Source organism: Hippocampus zosterae, chromosome 20 (genome assembly GCF_025434085.1).
Source record: "Hippocampus zosterae strain Florida chromosome 20, ASM2543408v3, whole genome shotgun sequence".
Lineage (NCBI taxonomy): Eukaryota > Metazoa > Chordata > Actinopteri > Syngnathiformes > Syngnathidae > Hippocampus > Hippocampus zosterae.
This window is the reverse complement of record NC_067470.1, coordinates 2,007,293-2,034,969: the sequence shown is the minus strand read 5'-3', so window position 1 is coordinate 2,034,969 and position 27,677 is coordinate 2,007,293. Positions and strand designations below refer to the sequence as shown.

The 27,677-nt window shown below is 46.9% G+C and overlaps 1 protein-coding gene and 1 long non-coding RNA gene across 6 annotated transcripts in view; both read left to right on the top strand.

The window, feature by feature from the left end:
- LOC127593335 (uncharacterized) overlaps positions 1–24,212 on the top strand; it is a 165,992-nt gene extending 141,780 nt beyond the window's left edge. For both annotated transcript variants that reach the window (XR_007960383.1, XR_007960382.1), the window contains exon 2: positions 23,846–24,212. This is a non-coding gene — a long non-coding RNA (uncharacterized LOC127593335). The remainder of the gene's footprint in view (positions 1–23,845) is intronic.
- Positions 133–24,212, top strand: cdh10a (cadherin 10, type 2a (T2-cadherin)). 4 transcript variants are annotated; one of them, XM_052054659.1, is made up of 12 exons: positions 133–308; positions 6,440–6,795; positions 13,759–14,053; positions 15,925–16,044; positions 16,337–16,504; positions 17,342–17,523; positions 18,393–18,646; positions 20,391–20,527; positions 20,606–20,727; positions 21,250–21,358; positions 21,484–21,735; positions 22,996–24,212. In XM_052054659.1, the coding sequence occupies exons 2-12, from the start codon at positions 6,592–6,594 to the stop codon at positions 23,484–23,486; spliced, it is 2,334 nt and encodes a 777-aa protein (XP_051910619.1). In that variant the 5' UTR covers positions 133–308; positions 6,440–6,591; the 3' UTR covers positions 23,487–24,212. The 4 variants fall into 4 exon arrangements, with proteins under 4 accessions (XP_051910619.1, XP_051910616.1, XP_051910617.1 ...); XM_052054657.1 differs by adding an exon at positions 666–794 and having other exon boundaries at positions 144–308; positions 20,391–20,727; XM_052054656.1 differs by having other exon boundaries at positions 20,391–20,727.
- Positions 24,213–27,677: the final 3,465 nt, after the last annotated feature.

Sequence of the window (27,677 nt, the reverse complement as noted above, 5' to 3'; positions counted from 1 at the left end):
GAGGGGTGGGGGGGGGGGCAAAGAAGAAAGTACAGAGAGGGAGGGGAAAAGGGGGAGAGGCCACAGTGAGGGAGGGAGAAACAGCGCACAAGGAACTCTCTCTCTCTCGCTTACCCCCCCCCCCCCCCCATCCTCTCTATTTCTCTCTGCACACATCCATACACACAAACCCTCCCGCGCACACGCTTCCAGCAGCTGAGCCGTTGGTTGTCAGTCTTGGAATGTCGTCGCTGCCGGCGGGAGTCAGATGCTCGGCTGCTAAGCGCCGCTGAGGAGCAGGAGAAGCATCGCCTCATCCCGCAGGCTACGTGAGTAAGACCTCGACTTGTAAGACCGCTATGTGTTTTTTTTTTCTGGGGGTGAAGGGAAGGAGGGAGGGGGTGTTGTTAGCTTTTTTTTTGGTGACGCTGAATCGTTTCCTTCATGGTATCGTTGTTGCGGTAACTTCAAAAGAGCTCGGGTACCAGAAACGTGAAGTAAAACCGATTTTTAATTTTTTTTTTTTAAATGCTCATGTTGAACGCATGGTGTTGGACTCGTGACCGGTGGCGTAGTGGTACGCTTGGCTGACTTCAGTGCTCGGAGCGTGGGCTCAATTCCGGCTCAGTGATGCCGCGAATGTTTCCGCTCCTCTTTATGTGCCTTGCGATTGGACTGGCGACCAGTCCGGAGCGTAGTCCGCCCTCCCGTCCGAAGTCAGCTGGAACAGGCGCTTGCTCCCTGCCGACCCCACGAGAAAGAAAAACGAGCGGTCTCGCACTGAAGTCACTGATGGTATCGTCACTCGGGTGCAGGTGAATGGTCCTCTTGTCTCGATCCGTGCCCTGAGATCGACAGGCGATCAATCCGCGGTTGTCGTCCAGTCTGATTTCACCCGAAGTCATCTGGGATCGACTTTGGATGAATGGATCGGTCTCTCGTTGACTAACTTTGCATGCCGGGCTGGTCGTCACGGCTCAGTTTTTACGGTTGCTTCACCGTGATGGTGTGATGATAGCGCAACCAACCCCCCCTCCCCCCACACACACTTTCACCTCCACAGTGGCCCAAGTGACTCCCCTGAGGCTCGATAAGCCAGCTAACAAGCAAGCACGCGTGTGAATATCTCCCCCAACGAAGCTGTCACTCATCTTCCATGAAACATCATCTTACTTGGTGGAAAAGAAAGAGAAAGATGCATCGTTCCAGAAGGAACAAGTGTGCTCCGATTCAGGTTTTTATTCGAATAAATGTAGCAGATTTTTTATTTTTTTTTGGTGTGTGAGTCTCAACAAGGAAGCGTGCTCAGTGTCACAATATCGCTTTGGAAACACGAGCACGGCTCACTCGGCACCGGCGCAGGCGGCAGTCGGCCAAGAAGCCGAGCTGCCTCTGCAGCCCTGGACCGAGAGAGGGAGAGGGAAGTTTTTTTGCGAAGGTCGAGGGCTCCACCAAGTGGAGGAGATGGAGCCGCATCCTCTTTCCTGATGCTGGCTGTCGTCGACTTTGGTGGTCTTCAGCAAGCCATTCGTGTGCACGGACTGCACTAATCATTTAAAAAAAAAAAGAATACAATAATAATTGAAAAAAAATTGATCCTGCTCTATCTTTCATGGTTCGTTCAGATTTTGGTGTCCCATAATGCTTTCTTCTGACCTTTCCACATGATTGAGTTGAGTGACATGGTACGTCGCTATCTTCGATTTGAGGACAAGAGCAGTGGGCGAGATAAGAACGCAACGTGCCTGTCTTAAGGCGTGATTAGACATGTTAAAACCCGGCTTTGAATGTTGGTCACGTTGAGCTGCCATGAGCCAATATGAGCCACGGACATTGCCTCCCCCCCGCCCCAGCACCTCCCTCATCATGTGGTTTCACATCCGCGCGTTAGCCTCCGCGCAGAAGCGAGTCGTCTCGTATCTTGACACAATTAAATGCGGAAAGGTCACTCGATTGTCTTCCGACATTTGCGTTAACATTGCCGCGTTTTATTTTAGGACGGAATTTGTCTTTGTGAGCAACAAGAATGTGAAGTTTCTGCCCGGAGTGATGTTTTCTGAACATGCTAGGTAGTTTATGACGTGATCATGATGGTTGTTTGCGTGACACGACAAGTTGATGTTTTATGCTTCGGATGTATTTTGTTCAGTGTTGGCAAGGAGAAGATTTTGGGGGGGGGTCTTTGTTTATGATTTTTTTTTTTTTTGCCGTATCGCGTGTTTAACACTGAGCAAACACGTTAGCGCTGCTTGATTAGCTTGCGCTAATTGTGCGACGCTGCTTTGTCGTATTTTCAGACAAAAGTTTAGCCAGTGTGAGAGATCAGTTTTCATAATCGCTCGCATTTGTAGCCTTCGAAACGATCAGACTTTCAATTTGCCTTTCAATTTCTTTCTATTATCTATATGTGGGACTAACTTGTCTTCTTGATTGACGTTTTTATTTTCCATCATGGATCAATACAACGATCCGAAAACGGTTTTGCATCAAGGATTTAGAATTTTCGGCAACATTTTTGAAATGCAAATGACAGACTTTCAATTTTAGACTTTGGTGGGGGGTGGGGGGGGGGGGTGGCTTGGTGGAGGTCTTCTTGATGCTGCTGAGTTCATAAAACATCAAGCAAGATTCCACTTCCCGGAAAGAATTGCAGCCGTCATGTATAATAATAATGAACACACGGCATCCAGAATTATGTTCCTTTTTTTTTTTTTTTTCTCCTTCATAGGGCGTTCACGGACGGAGTCAAACATCCGCTCACACACAAACGCGCTCTGGACAATTTATGAGCATTCATAAACCATAAAGTGCACACTTAACTTTCATGGCATAATCAATTAAACAGCACACTGGCAGCCCTTTTAAAAGGGCATCTTTTGCCAAGTTACTCACATGTTAAAACCGCTCCTTTGGTTGCAACGGCGAGTCCATCGTTTTGGAATATTTGAGCTCCAAAGACTTCCTGGTAACGATCACAGGGGGGGGGAAGAACACGGTGCTGTTTTTAGGGCTAATTACTACTTAATGAGGCCGTTCTCCATTATAATAGCTAATTATGCCAGATTGTTCATCGTTTATTAAGCAGTTATGCACGTCTGCAGAAGAGTTAATCACGTGTCATATTTCACATACATGTTTACGATGGATTTAAAATTGCGGCGTTGGGCTAGCGGTCATGGGATCCGGGGGAAGGTGGAAACGTGGTTTTAAAGTGGTTCTTGAAATATACTTGGTCTACACCTGTCCAAAAATTGCACACATATTTATTTTCTAGCATGTCACTCGTATAATCAATCCATTTACAAATCTGACAATGGTTAATTAAAAGTAGGCATAACCTTTTTTTTTTTTTTTTTTTTGTCAAGGCCGAAGTCAGATGCGGCAGATTGTGGCGCAGCTCTTGGTCGTGACCGGCCAGCGACGGCGTCAGGCCCCGCCCCTCCAGCGTTGAGCGACGTTTCGAAAAATGCTTAGTGTCCGAAAGTTTTGGCGTTGGCTGCCGCAAGCGAGCGTGTTCAATTACGGGAAGCATACAAATGCGTCCCTCACTCCCTCTCTCTCTCAACCACCCTCACCCCCCACCCTTCCCCCCACCTCTCGTGATGAGCAGCTAGTTTACGTCTGATCAAAGAGCTTCTTATTCAGCAAAACAAGAATGTATAATTCTGCAGATTACACAAATGGAGCGGAGCCGAGCGCCTGCCAGGACGCGTTTTAGCACGAGATTAAGGATAACAAGCGCGGGACGCCACTTTAAAAGTGCACTGGCTCTCGTTTGGTCCCTTCACATCCCAAGTTTTTTTTTTTTCTTTTCTGCCTTTGACTTAATCTAGTCATAAACAACTTTTTAATACTCCCGCTGATTTTAATAGGCTGAATACGTTAAGGCAGCTTGAGTCTATAGGATCTGGCAAGGCTTCCCGCATGCTCGCTCATCCTTTAAGAGTGTTTGGAAGAATCCCGACGCATGAGAGGCGCGGCCCCCCTCACCCCCGCCCCCCCCCCCCCCACCCCCTTCAAGGATTCCTATCCAGAATGCTATTAAAGCCCAAGGACGGATGGGAATGTTAATTAGAAAATGCAATAACAAGCGTCAGCCCCGATTAATTGCCAGGCGGCGTTTTCCTGATCTGGAGAAGGCGTGCGGCTCACTCGCGTCCACATAATGGAATAAATAAATAAATAAAAATGAAATTTGAAATGGGAGATCATCAAGCCGCAACTCGCAGATAATGTCACCTCTCGACGGGCGACGTGTTTCGCTTCGGAAACCTTAATCGCCGTCCATCTCATCAAGGGTGACTTCAAAGAAGTAAACATGTATGTGTGCCACTACTGAATTCTTCACGAGTTCGAGTCCAGGAAGCCAGTCACGGGCCAGGAGTCACTTTGGCGCACCACGAAACTACCAATGGCCCCTTTGTTACACTCGAAAGAGTCCTCAGAATTTCTCAGTGTGCATCTTATTCTATTGCCGTTTCCATTGGGCCTTCTTTAAACTTCAGCCGTTCAAAGGGATTTGAAGGCTATCCACTGGTCCGCTCATGTTGTCACGCATTTGCGGTATTAGTCCTTGATTTGTTCACTTTTCGGTTCCGTCTGTACGCAGATTCTGCTCGAAATTGACTGCAGTCCTAAAAAGTGTTCCTGGGGTTCAAATTACGGGCCATCGGTTCCGATATGCTCCATTGACCTTTGAGTGCTCACCGAAGAGCATAAGTCGCAGACTCGTGAGCACCCCTCGAGTCCTCTCGGCCTGGAGATGACGGGGGACATTCTTAATGGGCTCTTTAAGAAAGAGAGATTTATTACAATTAACTTCCTAAAAGACCATCAATTATTCAAGTGCGGCCAAATTACCTATCAGGTCCCAAGTCCTGGTGGGGATTCGGAGAGGAAGAAGAGTGCCAATACTAGGAAATACTTTTCAAAAGTCGGACAGGGTGATTTGTCTTGGATTGCATCGCGGCGTCAAAGGAGCGAAAAAGGAATCGAAGGGATTGACTGAAAGTAATGAATGCGATGCCCAAATTAGCTCCGCTGAACGACGACGATTAATCTCGGAGTCTCTGACAGAGGAGCCGCGGCGGGATAGTTTGAGGCCACGAACCAAACCAAACTCACAGACGGATGAATTAGGCGCGTCACTCGTTTGCCCGCACGCCCGCTTCGCATCCGGGGACGCATTAGACGTGCGCGGTTTACTTTGCTAAGTGAATACAAGCATCCCGTCTGATGAATGTGTCTGACTGGACGCCGTTTGCATGCGTGGCCGCGACGGCAAGGTAGATTTTTGGACTGTGTCGTATTCTGCGAGCCACAGCAACACATAATTAGCCTCTGTGATGAATTTGCACAAGACGGGAAATTGCGGCATTAATAAGACATTATTTTCCACGGAATTGAGTTTTTCCTGTCACGCTTAATGATATTTGCAATTCAACAGCGACAACAGCTCATTAAGTGTAGGTGCCTCCACTCAAAAATGTTAGTTAGGAATATACTAACTCTTGTTAAATTGCAACCGCGTTATTACCACGGCGAACTGTAATCACCATAATAAATTTATCCGTCCATTTTTATTTAGCGCTCATCCTGAGAGTCACAAGTGGGTCTTTCACTTTGCGAGAGGGGGCGGGGTTATATCCTGGGCTGGTTGCCGGCCAATCACAGAGCAGATTCTTTTGAGTCTCTTCCAGGTCTGGTCACAAAAATTATAGACCGTATTTTCCGCATTATAAGGCGCGTCGGAGTCGAAGGCGCATCTTCAATGAACAGCCTATTTTAAAACTGTTTTCAAATATAGGGGCATGCCGCGCATAGATTAAAGCTACAAGAGTGATGGCGGTTCCGTGATTCATCCACTAGTTGGAGCTATGCTAAAGTGGGAATACAATACAATACGGCATTATTTACAGTATATCGCACTTTCACAACGGGCGCAGCTGTAACAAAGCGCTTTGCGGAACATTTAAAATACTGCGTCCAAGAAATCAGAATATTGATCCATATACAAGGCGCATCAGATTATAAGGCACACGATCGGCTTTTGAGAAAATTGAATGCTTTTAGGTGCGCCTTATAGTGCGGAAAATACGGTATTTTGAGGAATGAATAAACAGGTACATTTTTGGTCATCTCCATCTTTTCATCATCATTTTTTTTTAATTTTAATATGGTCTTTCTACAGTATATTAGAAAACTCAATGACCAAGCGGGCTTTCTGGAGCACGCCGTGGTCTCCACGCTAAGCAAAGGTGACGCAGTCATTAAGTCAAAATGACGTGATTATCTTTCTGAAAAACGCATGACGCTATCTGAGCGTGAAGTTCATTGCGCTCTATTTTCCCTAACCTTGAAGCGGCATGCATCACTATTATTGTAAACCCGAGGACCCCTATCATATATTCTCTTTTGCTCTGCAAGCCTTTGCAACTCAACGTTCTCGTTTTTCCCGCAGGTATCCGCTGTTTGGGATCACCGCGAGGACTACGATGCGCGTTGTGCTCACACTACTTTGCAGCCGACATCAAGTCCCTAGCTCCTATCCGTAATTCCCAAGTCGTCATTCCACAAGTGTCCCCACCTCACCCCACCTCAAGCTCGGATACCATGCTCGTCGACCAGGTGGTCCTGATGCTGTGCACGCTGTGGCCCGCCGTTGCCCTGCCGCTGGCCCCTGGAAATATCGGGAATGTGTTTGCAATGCAAGAGGGCGACGGCAGAATCCTGCAGCGCTCCAAGCGCGGATGGATGTGGAATCAGTTCTTTCTGATGGAGGAATACACGGGAAATGACCATCAGTACGTCGGCAAGGTAACGCATCCGAATAGATTGGCTGCAACGTAATAAACGGAAGGCTCTGACTCCTTTACGGAGGACTTTGATTGGCTGAAAGGGGAACAAGACTTGACAATGGTTGCGTCGAACAAGTTCCTTCATTCACTCCCAAAGACGTTTTTAAACGTCTTTTCAGATTTGGTCTAGAATTGGCTGGTACTGATTGAGTTAAAAATGTAATAATTCAGCAATCACATCGAGAGCCAAACCAAAGTCAAACCCACCGACCACATCTTGTTAGCTCCATCTCTCATCAGACATGATGAAATGAAATCTATCTCGCTGAATGAAACTTACTTGCGTTTTGTAGCGACAAACCGAATCCAAAGGAAAATGATCATCTCGGTTCCCGCAGGACAGATCTGGATCAAGCCTGTCGTATACGATAGAAGTCTACTTTTCAAATTGCTAACAGTGCCGTCTGGTAGGTACTCGATGAACTGAGTTGTTGTTAATGATGACGTTGAATAATTAGAATGCCTTTTCAGTTTTGAAGGATTTACGAATTTGTATGTTGACTTGTTCATTGTTTTCGATTGGACATGGTAACGGACAGCGGTCACTACGGTGGACAGCTGGTCATGTTATCGGGTGACAGGGTGCGTGAAAGGGTGAAAGACTTTTGTTTGACATGAGTCAGTTAAGAGAAACTGCAGCGACAGAGCAGCTAATCAATCACTTGTGACCTATGGATTGGTTCAAAATAAGATTTGTCTGCCAAGACCCGGAAAGCTCCTCTGGCCGGCGGAGTCCTCGCGGTGGGGCAGCTCGCATTCGATTTTCAGAGTTTGTTAGCGAAGCGCGGCTGAGCATCCGACACAGCAAGGTCTCGGGACAATTGCGGTGGTCTTAAAAGATCCCGAGATTGATTCCCTTGAACAACTTGCGGCTCCGTGTGGAAATATGAGGAAGGCGAGTCTATGCGCTTCCTAAACTGCAGCTCCGCACATTTCCCGCCAGCACCCCCTCGCTACCCCCCACCCTCAAAAAATGATGAGCTGTGGGACATGTGTGCTCCTGCCAGATCAGAGCGGGGGGGCTGCTGTCAGCCGGGGCCGTGGCTGGCGCAATAAAGACAGGTGTGATGAGGAAGGAAACGCTACACTTATCAACTCCGGCGAGGCAAATGCGGTGACTGTCGACAGCCAATTTTCTCGGAGGAGGCTGGCTTTCATCACACACCTCATCTTCGGCGGTAAACAAGTGTGTCGGGGTGAGCCGCGGGGGGTGGGGAGGTATTGGGTGGGGGGGGGCGCTCTGACAACTTCTTTGCTGCAGCTATCACACTGGAAGCACACGCACAAATGGATTGGCAGGGGAAGAGGAAGAAGAAAGCGTATCAATCAGGCAGGCGGATGAAATGCGCCTTGTTGTGTTATGTGATGCGGCGGCAAAGTAAATGCCAAGTGTGAGGCGGGTTATCTGTTGATGCGTCGGCTGCCACGCGCCTTCGCCTTGATGTTCTACCCCCCCCCCCCCCCCCCCCCCACGTCGCCGCGTGACAGCGCGGGCTGCGTTTCTGCTGCCCAATATCCTTCATTATTCCGCTGTCAGAAAAAAAAATGAAAAACACGCGGCTGTAATGAATTGTTGAGGAAGGATGAGGGGCGAGGCTGAGGAGGTGGTGGTGGGGGGGGGGGGGTATGACTAATTTCGTTTCTTTGCGGCATAGTCGAAAAGGGACACAGGAAGCACTTGATGGCGCCTTCTTGAGGGTCAAACTCATGTAGATCGTTTCTTGGCAATTGGTCGACGGGAGGCCTTGTTTGTTTCGTGTTCAATCAAATCCTGTGACTCGGCCTCCACGCGCTCGCTTTAAAGGTTGATTTCTTGATTGCGAGCAATCAAATGCCATGGGGGAAAAAAAACGATGGGAGTGTGATGCTTTTCAGCAAGCACCAGAAGTAGTTTTAAAACAAAGAATCAAAAAAATAGATACGAAGCAGTATGGACAAAGTAGTTATTTGACAGTTTGACTGTTAGCATGATTGAATTTGAACACAAATAAAATTTTCCGGCTTTGGCTGACATTATCGGCCTTATTCATTCGGTATCGTTATCGTTTTCGCGTTCTTCGGACTTGCTCCAACCCCTTAGATTACGACACGACAAGCGAAAGGTTTTATGCGTCAACGGAAAACTGCTAGCGTAGGAACGCGTAGCGGAGGACTGCGGGATGGGGTGCTTGTGCCAAATAAAACCTGACCGTATCTGACCCTCTGCCAAAACGCAAACAGAAAACCTGACGCACAATTACATAAAGCCCCCCCCCCCCCCAAAAAAAAATAACCGTAACGCTTTTTTTAAGGGCTAGCATAGCTCAGGCTCATGAACGCTTTTTTTAAGGGCTAGCATAGCTTAGGCTCATGAACACTTTTTTTAACAGCTAGCATAGCTCAGGCTCATGAACGCTTTTTTAAGGGCTAGCATAGCTCAGGATCATAAACGCTTTTTTTAAGGGCTAGCATAGCTCAGGCTCATGAACGCTTTTTTTAAGGGCTAGCATAGCTTAGGCTCATGAACGCTTTTTTTAAGGGCTAGCATAGCTTAGGCTCATGAACGCTTTTTTTAAGGGCTAGCATAGCTTAGGCTCATGAACGCTTTTTTTAACAGCTAGCATAGCTCAGGCTCATGAACGCTTTTTTAAGGGCTAGCATAGCTCAGGATCATAAACGCTTTTTTTAAGGGCTAGCATAGCTCAGGCTCATGAACGCTTTTTTTAAGGGCTAGCATAGCTCAGGCTCATGAACGCTTTTCGGCAAAACGTGTTTCCGAAGTGACACCAGGCAGAAGGAAAAAAAAAAAGATACCAATCAGTCCCAGTCATTTCTTTTTCAAAACCTTCCGTCAAGAGGCTGGCGACGAGATCAGCCAATTTCAAGCAAATCAGGAGACAGAATGTTTTTTTTTTTTTTTTTTTTCATAGCACAGGGACACGCTGACATTTCTTGAATTGCACCGAGAAAAGTTCCCCGTGCTGGAGATATCATAGCGGTCATTAGTCAACTCGACACGTTGAGCAGGATGCTAAGTTACTGGGGAGAGATGAGCGACAGCACCCGAGTCACCAATCTTGTTGACGTTTCAAAGAACCGTTTAATATTCATTCATCTTCCGTACCGCTTGATCCTCACTAGGGTCGCGGGGGGTGCTGGAGCCTATCCCAGCCGTCTTCGGGCAGTAGGCGGGGGGCACCCTGAATCGGTTGCCAGCCAATCGCAGGGCACACAGAGACGAACAACCATCCACGCTCACACTCACACCTAGGGACAATTCAGAGTGTTCAATCAGCCTGCCACGCATGTTTTTGGAATGTGGGAGGAAACCGGAGCACCCGGAGAAAACCCACGCAGGCCCGGGGAGAACATGCAAACTCCACACAGGGAGGCCGGAGCTGGAATCGAACCCGGTACCTCTGCACTGTGAAGCCGACGTGCTAACCACTGGACTACCGGGCCGCCCCCCCCCCCCCCCCCGTTTAATATTCTCAAGTGTTATTAAGAACGATTGACCCGATTGGGTGAGTTGGTATTTTGAAACACACCCCCCGATCCTTATGTTCCACTCGACTCATGCCGCCATCTTCGGGCGCCTGTTCCTCATTAGTGTGGAGGAGTCGCAAAAGTATTTGTACTCTTTGTACCCCACTACTGCCTGGCACGCCCCCCCCCCCCCCCCACTTGGCAGCACGCGGCTTGGAAAGCGTTAAGCCCATCCGATCCTATTTGAAGTGACATTCACAGGGGCGGCTAATAAGAGCCACGGCCGACTGTGGCGGCAGAGCACTTCTAAAGCCGGCAGACACTCGCAATGCTGAGCAATACATCCACAAACTTCACGCGAGCGGGGGAGCAAAATCCCATTAAGGCTCTGGCACCTTCCATTGTGCCCTGCCTCATAAAACCCTTGCCTTCATAAGAATTACTACTATTTCATTTCAGCTGTGTTCCTATTTTTGTATTTTTTTGCTAACCTTGAGACATAAGCGGCGGCCCTCGCTCACCACTTGAAAGAAACGGAATAGAAAAAAGTGGCCGACGGCGAGGTCCGAGTGGAACCTGCGAGAAAAAGGCGCCGCACGCAAGCTCGCAGTGTTTTAACGGCGAAGACAGAGCGAGAGCGGAGCGGGGAGAGTAATTATTCCGTCCTCATTCTGTTTTCGCTATCTCCTCGGCGCAGCAGCGAGCGACACGGAGCGGGAGGGCTGACAAGTATTGCCAACGATTTTCCTTGCTTTGCAGACAATTCTTCAGTGTTTGCGCGAGGCAATTTCACTCATCAAGGCTCTCCTCTGTGCTTGTGTAGCACGGCCATGAAAAGGTGTTCTTTTTTTATTGCGCTTCTGTTTTAAGCGGAGCCACCGAATGTACTGATTGATTTTGCTCAAGCGGCGTGGAGACGCTTCATGTCAGCATTTGCAAGAGGATGCAACGTGTTGCTTGCACGCGACGATTTTTCTTCCATCCTGCCTGCTTGGGATGCGCAACCAAGGCTAGCTAATGTAGCATGAAGACAATAGCCCTTCTCCCCCCCCCCCAATGACGTGGGGATGTTTGGTTTTGGAGACGTTCAGTAATTAGCACAGATGTCAAACCCAATGAGCGTAATGACTATGTTTTACAATTTATCCTCCAGCTCTCTCGTTTTTGCGATTCAAATTTGGTAGTGATTGGTCCAGAGCGCTAGCATAAATTCATCTTTGGCATGAAACTTCAAAATGGCCACCTTCCTTCTTTTCAAGCATTCGTTTTTGCCCTCCTATCGAATTCCACGTCGGTGAAGATACAGAACATTAGGCCGTAAACAGGCCGCCGCCGCCGCCGCCGTAACTTCCCATTATGGAAATAAGCCAATGACAGCTGATGGAAAACGCTACGAGCTCCTGTCCACAAGAACGATAAAAATGTTGTCCTGGGAGTTGATTGTTGCGCACCGCCCTGCAGGTCGTAACAAGGTTTCGGGGCGGTTCACGGCAAGCGCGAACATGGAAAAGGCCATTTAGATGCAAACAAATTCCCACAAACCGATCACCGGCGTAAAGCTGTCACTCACAAGCCCCGCCTCCACTTCTCCAAGGCCACGTAAATCTCGAGAGTGGAACCTCCGGCGGCACGGGGCGATATTTTTCAACCCATTTTCATGGCCCAGGAACAGAATCTTTTGATCCCCGTGAGGTTTACAAATAAATTCCACGCATCTAAATCCAACTTGAACTGTTGACATCAATCTTCTCCCCGGCGAACAAATAATTGGCTTTCTCACAGCGCGGCGCCATTAATATTAACAAGTCATATGGCGACGTACGACGACATGTCATTAAACGCGCTGGACTAGCTCTCTAAAAATAGCTCCGCGAGTAATAATGTGCCAGAATCAAACATCTGTCACCCGCCTTTTCGAGAAGGTGACGGATCGGTCACAGGTGACTAATTTTAGCCACCGCTGCAGCCGCGGGTCAGGTTCAACTCGTTCCTCAACCGCGCAATTCGGAAGATAAATCCAACGCTACGATTTGTGAAATATGTCGGCGGGACGTTTGAGCATGTCTCGCCCCGTTTTGGGGGAAGAGAAATTGGAAGTTGTGAATACCTCCGTCATGACAATGACAATTGGGCACAATTAAACTGAGGTGCGCGGATGTCAATCGGGGAAAAAGGGAGTCACACAAAAAAAGTCTAAACGACGGCCATTTTGATTTGAAGAAAACATTGAATGAATGTCAGGATTCTTTATCTTAACAAACTCCACTTGAGTTACTGTATTTGTCCAACTTTGGGAAGGAATTTAGAAGCAGTGTACACCAAATTTTTTGCATAACACGCGCTTCAGAATTTAACCTTTTTTGGGACAGCGGTTACTACAGTTATCGCGTTACAGGGTGCATGAAAGGGTTAAAACAAATTTTTGTCACGGGCCACATTGTAGTTACGGTTTCCCTTATTGGGTTGTAATTAATTTTGGGAAACCATATTAATGTTTAATCACCTCCACATATTACAAGCACGGCGCACAACAAATTGATGGATAACTTGATTTGAAATCGGAAGTCAAGAATGATGACTGTTATTGAGGATTACATATGACAGTTTGAAATTTTGGTTCAGACTTTAGCGAGCATCATGGAACTTGACATGCTTTCGAGGGCCACATAAAATGATATGGCGGGCCAGATCTGGCCCCCGGGCCGTGACTTTGACACCTGTGATGTAAAGTATAAAATAATAATTTCAAGATTTTTAATTTTAAAGCCGTATACTAAGACTGATGAAATGGATTCAAGCCCGAGTTAGGCTTTAAAATTAGATTTTTGAAGACTTGATTTAAATACAAGAACAGAATTTGGGACACGTGAAACGGAGAGAATTGCTGCAATTTTTTTCGGGATCTATGTGGGATGGGTGAGGGGTGGGGGGTCCAGATATACCCCATCTTCCAATCTTTCATCGCCCCCGTCTTTAGTAGTCATAAACAAGCGCCCAGAAGTAGTGTTCCGTGACCTTGAGCGACATGTGCTAATGTGAACAAATAGGGAGACGTATTTGAGCCTTGCTCCTGCTCAAAAAGAAGAAAGGAGAAGTGGAGCATAAAAAGCTCTTCTGCGGGACTTTATGGGACGTAATGTGCGCTTAAAGTGGCGCCGCCACTGAACCCCCCCCCAAATCGCTGCTGCATCGATTGGCTCCGGCGTGGTCGTCTGACACAAAAGGATGAATGACTTGAATGGTCGAGTGCTGCAAATGAGAGAAAATAAATACGCTTAAAAACCTTTTTGAGTGCGGCTTTGAAGAGCGAGTTATACTCTGCGGCCTGACCGCTGAGGTGAAGTCATCACACAAAGGGCGCTTCTTCTCCAAACAGGAGGAGAAAAAAAAAAACAGGCCAAAATTGAAATATTCCTCTTTCTGTCTATATAAAAAGTCCTCTCGGTCTAATTCTCAGCTGCACTCCAACATGGACAAAGATGACGGCACCGTCAAGTACGTCCTGACGGGAGACGGCGCCGGCACGATCTTCCTGATTGACGAAAAGTCGGGAGACATCCACGCCACCAAGCGGCTCGACCGTGAGGAGAGATCCATGTACACGCTCCACGCCAAAGTCCTGGATCGCACCACCAACGAAGAGTTGGAGCCCGACACCGAGTTCAATATCAAGATCCACGATATCAATGACAACGCGCCCAAGTTTGAGCGGGACATCTACTTTGCCAGCGTTCCGGAGATGTCCGAAGTCGGTAAGTGGGTGTGGAATGCGCAAATGTTTTGAATGAAGGAGCTGGAGCAAAAAATGGAAGCTTAGATCCTGTTGAATTAAGAGATATTCCCACCAAAGTAGCATAGCAGTAGCGTAGCATTTGCTAATATCGCTAAACAACCAACATTAGTTTTGACCACAAATCCGAACGAGTATCAAATGCCAGCACAACATAGATGGCAAAGATCAGCCGTCGTTTAAAGTCAACCAAAAACAAAATTAGCCTTGAAAATACGAAAAGTCAACTTAGCGATTATTTAGCCCGTTCGGGTACAGCGACCACTACAACGGGTAGCTTGTCACATGCGTGAAAGGGGTAATGAAGTAAAATACAAGTTGATTTGATGAAGCTCAGTGTTCAAGACAAAAATTGAATACTCGCAACAAGTTCATCAAGATGTTCCGTTTGCAGTTGCTAATATGACGCTAAAGTCAACAAGTTGCTCAGTTAGCACAGAATCGGCATCGGGTTGGACCGAAAAGTCACACTCAAATTAAGATACATCCTGGCAAAGAAAGAAAAAAAAAAGCAGCGCATTGTGTTAAATTCGTCACATTTCAACAGACAAATGAAATAAGATAAGATAAGATATCCTTTATTCGAGTTAAACGAGTTCATACGCGATACAGTTGCTAGTGCTAAAAGTTGCCAGTCATCGCGCAAAGCTACATAAAGTGCCGAGTCGATAAATTAATGAGCTTCTACTGTTGTTGTTTTTTTTCCCCATAAGACTTTGCTGAAAATCATTTATTATGCACGTGTGTAACTTTTTTTTTTTTTGCACTTTCCGAAATAGAAATACACATTTGAAGGGTTTTTCCAGCGGAATGGAGGACGAGAGGTAGCGCGTGTGATCAGCGGTCCATTCATTTTGTGTTCATTCATTAAATTGCGACGATAAACAAACATAAAGCCGCCGCGGTGGCACTCGTTTATTTGTCATGTGATGCAATATGCAATATTTAACTGATATATCGTTGGTCAGCCACATTAAACATTCACAACATTGTTTTTTAATAAATGCTCCACCCGCTTTATGTTCCGATTGTCACTCTTTCCAATTAACGATTGGGTTGGTCACACTTATTTCATTCCATTACGAGAGAATAAATAAACCAAATGGCCTGAATGTAAAATGTTATGCCTATAAAGCATAATTCAATGCCTGATGGGGGAAAAAAAATGCTCAATTATACGTCCGCAAATGGATAAAATTGCACAATCGGGGTTAATCAAAAGCCAATTATCTGTGTTGCAAATAACAAAAGGCCTTGTTTGGGGGGGGGGATTCTCGATTGCCGGGGAAAGATGGGTCAGGGTCGAGGTTTGCCATCGGGGCGACTAATAAATAGTTGGGATTGATCACCGCGCTTCATCAAGTCAGCTGGCCGTGAAGAGGCGACAGGCATCAGTTCTGGCACTAAGTGGGACAGATGTTCAAGGCTTCATTTGTATGCTGCGTGACTCCCAACGACCCGAATGCTACGCGGCGACAGAGGTCTCCGGAATGCCAAGGACGGCATTAGCGACGTGGCCTTGTGGAGGATATGGAGCTGCAAAAGGACACCTCTCTCTTTCCCGTACTCTCTTTTGTTTTTTTTTTGCCTTCATTACCGCTCCGACCGTGACATTTCACCGCAATAAGCCCAATAAAATGGCGTTATCATTAAACCGCAATGTTATGCATTGACGACATTTACAGGCCTGTTAACAAGGTTATTTAAGGGCAAGGTGGAGGGGGGGTTTCACTTTTACCATGCCATGAAAGAAACACCAGGCGCCCTCTTGTGGCTCAAATGTACACTGCAAGGGGTGCGCGTCATTGCAATGTTTTTCCGTTCTTTTGACAGGTACGTCCGTGGCCACCGTGACGGCGACGGACGCCGACGACCAAACCTACGGCAACAGTGCCAAGCTGGTCTACAGCATTCTGCAGGGACAGCCTTACTTCTCGGTGGATTCTGAGAACGGTACGTAGGAGCGACGCCTCGCCAGTGAAGCCCCCGTTGCGCGCAGGCAGTCTATAAAAAGGTCTCGTTAAAAGAGCGTCACGGAACATTAAACAGCATCCCGCCGAATGAGGATTTCTTTCTCCCGTTCTTAAGCACCGCTAAAGACACGTTTTACGGCACTAACCCTGCAAATCCATCCCTTAAAACACAAAGTTAATTAGGAGAAAGACGACTTAAAGCCGGGAAGTGAATGTGGCAGAGACGCGAGTTAAAAAAAAAAAAAAAAATTGAATATAATTCTTCTTCTCAGGCACCATTAAGACGGCACTACCCGGCATGGACCGAGAGGTCAAGGAGAATTACCAGGTGGTGATCCAGGCTAAGGACATGGCCGGACAGATGGGGGGTCTCTCGGGGACCACCACGGTCAGCATTACCCTCTCCGACGTCAATGACAGTCCGCCTCGCTTCGCCAACCGTAAGCATCTTCTGGTTTGACCTTAAGAAATGATTCAATCCGTCATGGATGCTTTAGAGACGACGTTGCGTGTAAGTGTTTCTAGGGGTGGCGATTTAGCACCTCCGTCGAGGAACTCTCCGACCTCTGAACCTCTGCGCATGTTAAGTCGATCATTTGTTGCCGTTTTACTCTTTAGAGGTCGCAAACATAACTCAACTGTATTTGTAGAGCACTTTAAAACCACCGCCGCTGTATACAAAGTGCTGTACATACATATAATTCGTAAGAAGAAATGAAAGATGGCCGAAAGCACAAAAACAGTGCAACTAAAAATCAAAGTCTGAGTCATGCGGAGTCAAAAGTCAAATAATAGGATTTTAGAAGAACTCCAAAATGTACAGGGAGCCAGAGAAGCGATGCCAGAGTAGGAGTTATGTGCCGCCTCTTACGAGTACCAGTCGAGAGGCGAGCAGCAGTATTTTGGACCAACTGGAGATGCATAATGGAGGATTGGCTGACTCCAAAGTAAAAGTGCATTCAGTTCATGTTTCTTTGGGAATTTGTGAAAATGTGACGGAGACACAGACACTTCACGGGATGGTTACAAGACAGTTGGCACAGTCCATGAAAAATTGACATTTTTGGATTCCGCCATGACAGTCTTGTTCGTAATTAGACTCGCGGTCACCAAAATGTCATTTTACAAACCGACTATTGGCAGATTTTGGCGGGCGTCAAATTTCAAAGCAGGTCAAGTCTGACCCAAACTGTACGGTAAGGTTTGAGGATCATCTCAGGAAAGGTTTGAGGATCATCTCAGGAAATCACACGATTCGCCGCGACGACCCGTTTCAGACTCCTTCCGCATCACCGCCACGGAATCCGCCGAGATCGGCGGCGCCGTCGGCCGCATCAAAGCCGACGACTCCGACGTGGGCCGCAACGCTGAGATGGAGTACAGCATAGTGGGAAGCCACGACAACTTCAACGTCGTCACCGACAAGGCCACCCAAGAGGGCGTCATCATCATCAAAGAGGTGATTTTGTGTTTTTATGCTGGGTGTCCAAATAGAGGCTTGAGGGCCAAATCCGGCCCAGCCACATTTTGTTTTATTTTCCTTCCCACCCCTTCATTCAAGGCAGTTCTGTACACGTCATTCTATGAAGAAGGTGCCTCTCGGTTTTTGATTTTTCAGTCATGAAAATACTCCACGGTGACTGTGACGTGTGACACGGCCGTTTTATGCCACTACGATGTGCGCTGAGCTCACTTTCCATCGGCGAGGAAAGTCTGGCACGACACGTCGAGCGGCACACAGATTAGCGTGCCTGAGACGCTTTAAACCCCACAAGAAGATCTGCTTAATTCACTTTTTTTTTTTTTTTTTCTCCACTGCCCGACGTTTCAAAATCTGCGTTATCGCGCTTCCTGGCAGCAATATTGCCTTGTCGCCTTTTAAGTTCCTGGATGGCATGAAACTGAGCGTATTGCCCCGTGTGCTTTCATTTAACGGAACTTTTATCGCCGTTCGCGTCTCATTGAGAGGAACCTCCCGACGCACAATCGCAGCGTTTTGGATGAGAGAGCCCCCCCCCCCCCCCCCGCCTGATAAGCTTCATTCATACGAGAGAGGATGAATGATGGAATTTGCTTCGGAAAAGTGACGTATAAAAGCAGCGCTATACTGAGCTTTTGAAATGAATAATAGAAAATGAGTCTTTTGCCGGAAACTCATCGTTTCTGCCCCCCCCCCCACCCCAAACCCCCTAGATCTTCCCGATCAGCATTCCTCACTCCGACTTGTAACTTCCAATTGAGATAAAGGCTGACAAATGGAAACTCCAAAGTGCCTCTATTACAAATCCTGCGGAGAGATTTCTTGACGCTGATCCCTCTCATCTGCAGGCGCTTGATTACGAAAGCAAGCGAGACTACGAGTTTCGGGTGGAGGTGAGGAACACGTACCTGGACGCCAGGTACATCCAGGGTCTGGAGTTCAAGGATTTCGCCACCGTCAAGGTCACGGTGGAGGATGTGGACGAGCCCCCCGTTTTCACCCGTAACCCTTACATCATCGAGGTGCACGAGGACACGGCAGCCGGCAGTTTTGTGGGCGTGGTGTCTGCCCGGGACCCTGACGCCGAATACAACATGGTCAAGTAGGTGGCAATCGTTTAAGCTTGAAGCAACGTGAAACCTTTCGTGCACCTTGTAACCCGATAGCATGACAAACTGTCCACTGTCGTAACCGCCGTCCCTGGAAGGCGGCAATTAAACCACAGGTTTATCTCGGTTACTGTGCTGCATTGAATCATCTCAACTCCTCTGAGCTCATCAGTGCAGCATTAGTATTCATAACAAACATATGACGGCTAATATTACGGTATATTGTATTTGTACATGCACTGCTCTAAAATTGGTGTGCGTTCTATCGCCTAAACCATGGTCCCCAAACTACGGCCCCCGGGCCGTATCCGGCCCACGGGCACATTTGACCCGGCCCTCCAACCTTCCTGTTGTCCTCAGGTCAAAATGACCCGTCACTGTGTTAAAAACGCCCCCAAAACCCCTAAATTATCATTTTTTACCTTGAAATTTTGTGACTTTTCCTAGATTGTCCCCAACTGAAGAAAAATTGAAATGTTTTTATTCACATTTCCATGGAGGCTATACAAAAAAAAGTACAAAGGTGGTCTTCGGGGGAAAATGACCCATGACGCAAATAGGGTTGAAATCAAGGTTACAAAGTTATTTACACACCATAGAATGTTTCAGTGTTTTAGTTGTGTCTCAGATCAATTAGTAGAACACGTGAACAAGACGGTAGCAGACATAAACAAGACAAGATAGGTGGCGTTCTCGTAGATGGCAAAACTCTTTTTTTTGTGGATTTCAAGGGGCTATCAAGAAAGAGAGTTGTTTAATTATTATTTATTTCCTGTTTTTTTTCTGTGAGGAACTCAGAGAGGGTTATTTAGTTATTATTAATTTCATTAATAGTGCTATTATTTGTTTCCTGACTTTTTTTCTGTAAAGAACCTGGAAAGGGTTATTTGGTTATGTGTGGCTTTCTGGGAAACAATAAATTTTTTAAGCTCCCCTACGATCGTTGAAGTTACAAACTGGCCCCCATCAGAGAAGGGAAAAGTTATGGGGCCCTCACAGGAAAAAGTTTGTGGACCCCTGGCTTAAACGGTTAAACCATCACAACCTAGACGCTAATTAGCATTAGCATGAAGCGAGTGAACAGAAAGGGTTCAGCTTTTTATTTTTGTGCGACAATCGACTTTAACTGGGAGTTTTTATTTGCCAAAGTGCTTCTTATTGTCAACCGAGTTCATCTGAGTTGACTGCCACCACACATTGCTCTGTCTTCCTGGGAATAAATAAATAAATACGTTTTTGGTTTTTTTTGTTTTTTTAATGGGTACAATGCACTGTTGTATGTCGAAAAAAAAAAACTTCAAAGTTGAGTCAACCGTCAGCGAAGTGCATACGGACGCAGTATATATTCCATAAGGCTGTTGAGTCAGGCATGCAGAGTGAACAGCTCTAATTAGTGGTATCGATTGACTCGGCTCAGCAAAAACCGGGAGCGGACCGTCGCTCAACCTGCATGATCTGAACAGTGGTAGAAAGAAAAATGCATTACAAAGGCATCAAAAAAACAAAACAAAAAAACGCACAAAGCCGGGTGACAAACCAGCCGTCGTAGCCCGGTGGCTGTTTTCTTTTTCGACACGCGACACAAACACATTTGCCCTAGATAACCGCTCAAGACGCTCGTGGCATACAATGACAAAACCGTTGTCCCCGGATAGCCTCGGAAGCGCAAACTCGAGCATGTGCTATTGGTTGAAAGTTTGGTGACACTGATGGAATTTTTGGGTGGATCGTCGTTAGATACTCCATCGATCGTCACACCGACCTCGAGATGCTCTTCAACATCGATTCGTCAAACGGCACCATTACAACCCGGAAAGCTTTGGACAGAGAAATGTCCAAATGGCACAACATCTCCGTGATGGCTGCGGAAATTAGTACGTCTCTTCACTTTTGCTCTGTGTTTTGTACTACGAACGAAGAAACCCTGACGTTGGCGATCGCTTTGTTGATAGACAACCCAAGGCAGGTTGCCCGCGTGCCGGTTTTCATCAAAGTGTTGGATGTGAACGACAACGCCCCCGAGTTTGCCATGGCCTACGACACGTTTGTCTGCGAGAACGTCAACGCGGGACAGGTACGTTCGATTTTAATCTCGCGAATGCCCGACTTTCATGGCCCGGCTGCAAAAAAAGTAAAGTTGAGCACCGGTCCTAACTGTCATTGGGCAAAGCACCAAACGAGTTGGCAAGCGAAACCGCTGACATTGAGAGAGAGGAAGAAGGTTGTCGTCGTTGTTAGCGCGTTAGCGGCGCGCGGTGCGTGTCGCCATCCAATAGTTGTCGTCGTCGTTTACAGCCGAGCCAAGCCAGAGGCGGCTAATTCTTTAATGAACTCATTTGCAGATCGCTGTGCTTCCTGTCATCTTTCGATCATTTTAATAATAAGAAGAAAACCTTTATTCGTCCCACAATGGAGACATTTAGCAACGTTGTGAAAGGAAGAAAGGAGAAGAACAAAACATAGGAGCTGCTGTAAAGGCAGCCACTCTCGCCGCGCCATCTTGACGACATAACAACAAAATAATACAACACATTAGACACTTCACATTGATTTTTAGCTTCACATTGATTATTTTTGTTTTGTTTTGATCAAACAGTTGATTCAGACCATCAGTGCTGTGGATACAGACGAGCCTCTCATCGGACACAAGTTTGCCTTCAGCATAAAGGCAGACAATCCCAACTTCACCATAAGTGATCAGGATGGTTTGAAACTTTTTGTTTTTTTTCGTCATGTGACGTTTACATCATTGTTAGCAGTCCTGAGTTTGGACGACAAGCTTATCAAAATGTTGCTAATCATTCGGCGCTCTCCACCCTCTCCCCGGCAGATAACACCGCCAATATCCTGACCCGGCGGGGAGGCTTCAGCCGGCGCGAGATGAGCGTCTATTTTCTGCCCGTGGTCATCTCGGACAACGACTACCCCATCCAGAGCAGCACCAGCACGCTGATCGTGCGCGTTTGCGCCTGCGACAGCCGCGGCAACATGCAGTCGTGCAACCCCGAGGTGCTGCCTTTCTCCGATGGGCTCACCACCGGCGCCCTGGTGGCCATATTGCTCTGCGTCATCATTCTGCTCAGTGAGTTCTGCCGCGCACGACGACCGCGATCGTAAAAAGCTCTCTCGCCCAAACATACGAAGATAACAGGCCGACATCAAATGGTGAAACTTTCCCTACTTTTGACCCATGATACATTTACAACAAAAAATGTGGCCAGTGGGTGTGCAAAGGGGGGGCGGGCATGATTTCCCGCAGAGGCTTTGAACAGGTGAGAAATCTGGCAGGAGAGTTCTGGACCGGAATCTGTTGATGGACTTGCAAGGCGGCACCCCAAAACTTTGAATCTGGTTGCAGTTGTTTGAATGTGGATCAGGTCTGAGTCTTAGAATTGTTATCGCCAATTTTTCTAAAAGGTTCCTACAGGGGGCGACATAACCATGCGTTACGTTTTTCCCATGTTGAGTTTTGAGTTGTCGGGACGTCAAACTGATACTGTAATCGAAAAAAAATGATACAAACAATAATCCAAGATGTCTAGCACACCTCGATTGGGTTGTTGATTGATTTTGAGGTGTCCCAACTTTTTGCCAAGGTGCGTCTTGGGGGTACTGACAGTTCAACCCAATTGCTCTCCTCTCTGGCGTGCCGTCAGAACACACATCTCCTTGCCGTCTAACCGTGTTTCGCACTTGACAAAATATCGCGCCGGCCTCAGCGTGGGTCCTCCTGTCGGACTCAATTAATGCTGACTGCGTTGCTGCTGCCAAAAGACGAGGGAAAAAAAAGGAGATTTGAGAGGTTGCGTGCCGGCCAGCATGAAAAGTATCCTCCAAGCGAGGTGCATCTCAGTCAACGCGCCATTCAAAGCGAAAGAAAGAAAATGCTTTTTTCAGGGAATCTTTAATAACAGGAGGCGAACGCCCGAGGCTGCGCGGCGGATTCATCAATGGCAGCAAATGTGTTTTCCCGCTCTGCACTTTAGCTCACTGACGCTCGCTAATGCACGCTACGTGTTAGCATGGATGCACTAAACCTTTCCCTGCTTTATATATACTGTATATCTTTTAACATGAATACGCACCATAAACGACACGCACATGTGCTAGGGTTGGGGTGGAGGAAACTTCATTTATTCAGGTCATATAGCACAGGTGACAAAACTGAGGCCCGGGGACCAGATATGGCCCACCACCTCATTTTAAGTGGCCCGCGAAAGCAAATCAAACATGGCAACTTCCTAGATGTTTGCTAAGTGTTGATTGTTGGGCATTTCTATTTAATTTTTTATTGATTTTTTTTCACCACTTAGCCTTTGCTTTCCCCATTGTTTGCGTACAGTGATTGTGGTTCTCTTCGCGGCCCTAAAGAGGCAAAGGAAGAAAGAGCCGTTGATCATCTCCAAAGATGACGTCCGGGACAACGTGGTGAGCTACAACGACGAGGGCGGCGGCGAGGAGGACACGCAGGCTTTCGACATCGGGACGCTACGCAACCCCGAGGTGATGGATGCTAACAAGTTACGCCGAGACATCATCCCCGAAATGTTGTTTTCCTTTCGGAGGACATCACCCATAAAGGATAACACGGACGTCAGAGACTTCATTAACGGGAGGCTTCAGGAGAACGATTCCGACCCCACCGCGCCCCCTTATGACTCGCTGGCCACGTACGCTTACGAAGGTAGCGGCTCGCTGGCGGAATCGCTCAGTTCGCTGGAGTCGGCCACCACCGAGGGGGACCAGGACTACGATTACCTCAGCAGCTGGGGACCGCAGTTCAAGAAATTGGCAGAAATGTACATCGGGAGAAGCCCAGATCGACAGACCTAGAACGGCGCCCGACGCTACCGCTTTGTTTGCTAGCAAAGCCAGCCAGACACACTCTCCGTCCTGCTAGTCCGCGAAGCTAGCAAGTCTACCGTCAGCCTACCTATGTATCAAGCTAATTATCTGTTCATGTCCAATATGCGCTAGCTAGTGCGCTAGTTCGCTAGTTGTCTGTTTTGACTCTCACACGTGCACGTGCTTGCACACACGTGCGTTGAAGGCCAACGGGGATTAGAACGTGACTGTGACGGTCCAGTTCTCCCAAGTTGTACTGTTTTCGGTCATAATAAGTAAAAATGCCTTTTGACCTTTAGGACTATTTCTTTTAATTGTTTTTTTTTGTTTTTGTTTTTTTTTTGTAGGTGAACATGGTGTGGAAACGTGTTTTGTAACCGAGCAGAACGATAGCAGTATTGTATACTCTCAATGTTTAATGGCAACGGATTGTGTTTGGGGAGCCCAGTCGTTCCAAGGCAAACTGTACATGTACAAAAGTGTTTTTAAAACATTCTATATAATCTTTGCTATTATTTGTCTGACGAGCAATGTCCATGTGAACGGTTGGTGCGGTTCATTTGTCAAACTGAAGTCATTTCATTCTGTAGGCGTAACATGTAACCTGAAAGTGTAAAGTTGTAGGAAAACACTGGATTCATGCTGCTTGAGGGCCGAGTCGTATTGTTTTATATTTATATTTTTCTACTTATTTTTATAATAAAATGACGAGGGGGGGAAAAATGCGTACTGGGTTTTTGCTGGCTGTTTATTTCTGTGATTTTTGAAGTCTTAAGAACGAAAACCGTCAACGGTGAGGGGCGAGATTGAGCCCGAGTGCCGTTAATGAGGTCCAACAAATGTTGCAACTAATTGGACCTCAGTGGCCGATGCTGAGCTTTAAAAAGAGAAGGGGGGGGGTGGGGGGGGGAAGGCGGTTGCCTCTCCTTGGGGTTTCTTATCTGGACGCACCATGTGAGCGCATGATTAAGCAGAACATGTCGCTTTTGATGTCAGAAAGGCATTTGCGAGTCACATGGAATAAAACATGACACATGACGACCCCCCCCCCCCCCCACCCCACAACGAAGCAGCTGAGGGATGTCGGAGCAGCAACGCTGGCCCACATTAAATAACTGTGCTTGATGAAACCCAAGAATCTTCTTTAAACATCCCTAGCCTACCACGAGAAATTTCCTTTTGCTTATGAAATCGGCCTCAAAGGGTTCAGCGCCAACCTAGCAAACATCAGGATAGCTTTTTTGTGTGTGTTTTGGCGGCAGGGGGTGGGGGTGGGGTGCCCCCAGTTACATTCCAGTTTCCCTAACCGCAAAAACCCTTTCCAATTTCTCCTGTGTATGTAGGCTCTTCCATTCCAGCTAACGCGATCCTGTTTCATGCTAGTCAGGTTCTTCACAAAGGATCCCATCTTGACATTTCTTGCCCATCGCACCTCGGTGATGAGTTCAATCCCGAGAGCTAACGTCAGCTTTGCGTGTAACCCCCACGTCCTTCAAGAGGTGACTACGATTTGATCGGCAGGCTAGTAACCAAAAAATCCAAAAGCTCCTCGGATAATACGATACTACGTACAGTATTTATTTATTTTTTTGGCACATGAGTGCCATGGGCATCTGCTCCATCTGCGAGTCACCAAGTGTCCTGACACTTTTTCTACCTCAAGCAGTGTCAAGGTTTTCAGGTCGCGGTCCCGCGCGGGACGGTAGCAGACGTAGCATTTGACCTTCGCACCTGCGCATACAAAAGTCATGTGTTCGCACTGTTCTGTTTTGGATTTTCTCGCTGGCCCCCACGATTATTTGTCCAAGCGAGAAGCCAAATACGGATATGATTGTTGTTTAATTTCTAGCCGTGCGTCATCTTGAAACGGCTTCCCACTGCTAGCAGATCGGCCATTTTGCTACTCCACTTGAACAACAGTTGCAGTGAGGGAACATGGACAGAAGCCGTGACTGTGAGGCTTAGTGGAATCCTGGAGTGTCGAGGTGTTAGTAATAATCCATGACGGCGTCTGTGATACTCGCATCTCGCCTTCATCTTTAACCCAAGTATGAATCCAAAGAGCGACATTCTTGAGTATGGCCGCTAGTAGAAGCAAAGTCATTGTTTTCACGGACGAGTTGACGATCCGTGTTAAGATCACAGCAGTGCCTAAATGTAGAAAAGAAACCTTTAAAGGACAAGTTATCAGGATTGCGGGTGAGCTGGAACCGATCCCAGGTGACCTTTTATTGAGTCCGGATTGGTTGAAATGCAAACTGGATGGATGAGTGCCGCCAAGAATGGAAATTTCCGCAACGACCTCAAGTGACTTTTTGCCAATCGGTTTGCTTTAGCCGCCCGATGCTTTTGCCCACATGGTATGTTCGCACGCATGATCTGGAACGCACAGGTGGACAGCGCAGCCCCCACCACCCCGCCCCGTCGGGTAGCAGAACGGCGCGCAAGGGAGTAAATCCGAACGTTCCAGATGGTCTTGCAGGGTGTGACTTAAAAACCGCATGAAGGGCAACCTGTCCATGGCCCGAGGTCAGCGGAAATCGACCCCTTGCCAGGATGATCGCCACGTGGCAATAAAAATATAAGACACACTTACCGCCTCGCTCTCAGGGTTCAAGCAGTTTCCGTGAACAGACGTTGCAGGAACATTTAAAAAAAAAAAAAAAAGAAAGAGCAACACACAAGGCAGCTCCCTTCAGGCGAGTCAAATGACTCGGGAAGTACCAACGGGGGCGGGGGGGGGATGCAGCAATGCCCTTCTAGTTCCTTCTAATTGCAAGCAAAAGCTCGGCATGTTAATGAGCAAAACAAATTGTTGCGTGTTCGCGGCCCTTCTGGACCATATTCTGCGGGGAAATGTAATGGCGAGATGAAATGGGCGAAAAAAAAACTGCATATTGCTGCTTCCTTTGGCTGCTCTTGGCTATTATTCTGTCAGATTGAATCAAATCCAGGTAACGTATGACTGTTTGCTCCTCCGTTTCTGTCAATTAATCTCTAATGGACAATAAAGCTCAGACTGAGAGCATTTTTGCTCTTCTTACGCGAAAGCCTTCGGGGCCTGGCAACGTGTGGTCTGTAGTGAATAAAACGTTCTCAATTCCAGCTCATTTCTCCGTTGACTATCTGGCGCCATCTCCTGAAAAATTAAAACAACGACAGGTCCATTGTAGGTTTCCCCCCCGAGCATGAAAAAACCCAAAACGATTTCCAAATCAATTCCTGGTTTGAAAGCCTGATTCGAAACTCTAATATAAAAATAGTACATAAGTGAAACAATAAAAAGCCGAACACAGACGTGAAAAAATCATTTCCAAAAGAGAATTTAAATACCCATCTCAAAATTGAAACCTTATTTGAAACCTAAAACCTTCTTAAAACCATTCTGTCTTGATTACCACTTCTTTTAAGGTCTTAGCTATTTTTTTAATTATCATTATTATTTTCGTTCATATTTCATTTGTTTTAATGAAGTATTCACGTTCATTCAATCATGTATTTGTTCTACTACATTCTTAGAAATAAAAATCTTAAATCTTTACACTTGACGAAGGCTCGGAACTGAAACCGCAACCCATAATTTGAAGCCCTAACATAGACAGACTCCTGACCTTTTTTTTCACTGTATTAAAAGTTTGACATTGACCAGCAGAGGGAAGCAAAGCGCTTTGCACATTTTGGAGCTTCATCCGGAATATCACGTAAATGGGGCTCAATGTCCTCCCATTATGCAGTGTTGCGTGGAAAGGTAACAAATTACAAAGTCACCCTTTACAAGGCAAAAAAAAAAAATAGTTCGTTTTCCTGCACCAGATTTACAACAGCGATGTCTGGAGATTATCTCATCTCTTTTGGAAGGTTAAAAGAACGGAAAATACATTTGGAGATGTAACGGGCCCACACGGCTCAAATAACACCACCTTGGGGACCGATGAAGTGTTTTCACAGCGGCGGTTTAAAATGACTGACAATTAAGCGCAAATGTGAAGATTAGTACGCTGGTGGAAAGAAGTTGGGCTGAGACAAACGGGCTGCGTTAATTTTGTACAGTTGTCTGGTTGGTGTTTTTTTATTATTTATTTTTTTTTAATCCCCCCCGCCCCCCCCCCCCCCCCAAAAAAAAAACTTGCCGATCAAAATAGCAACGCATTAGAGGGCCCAAGTGTTGATCAAAAACGA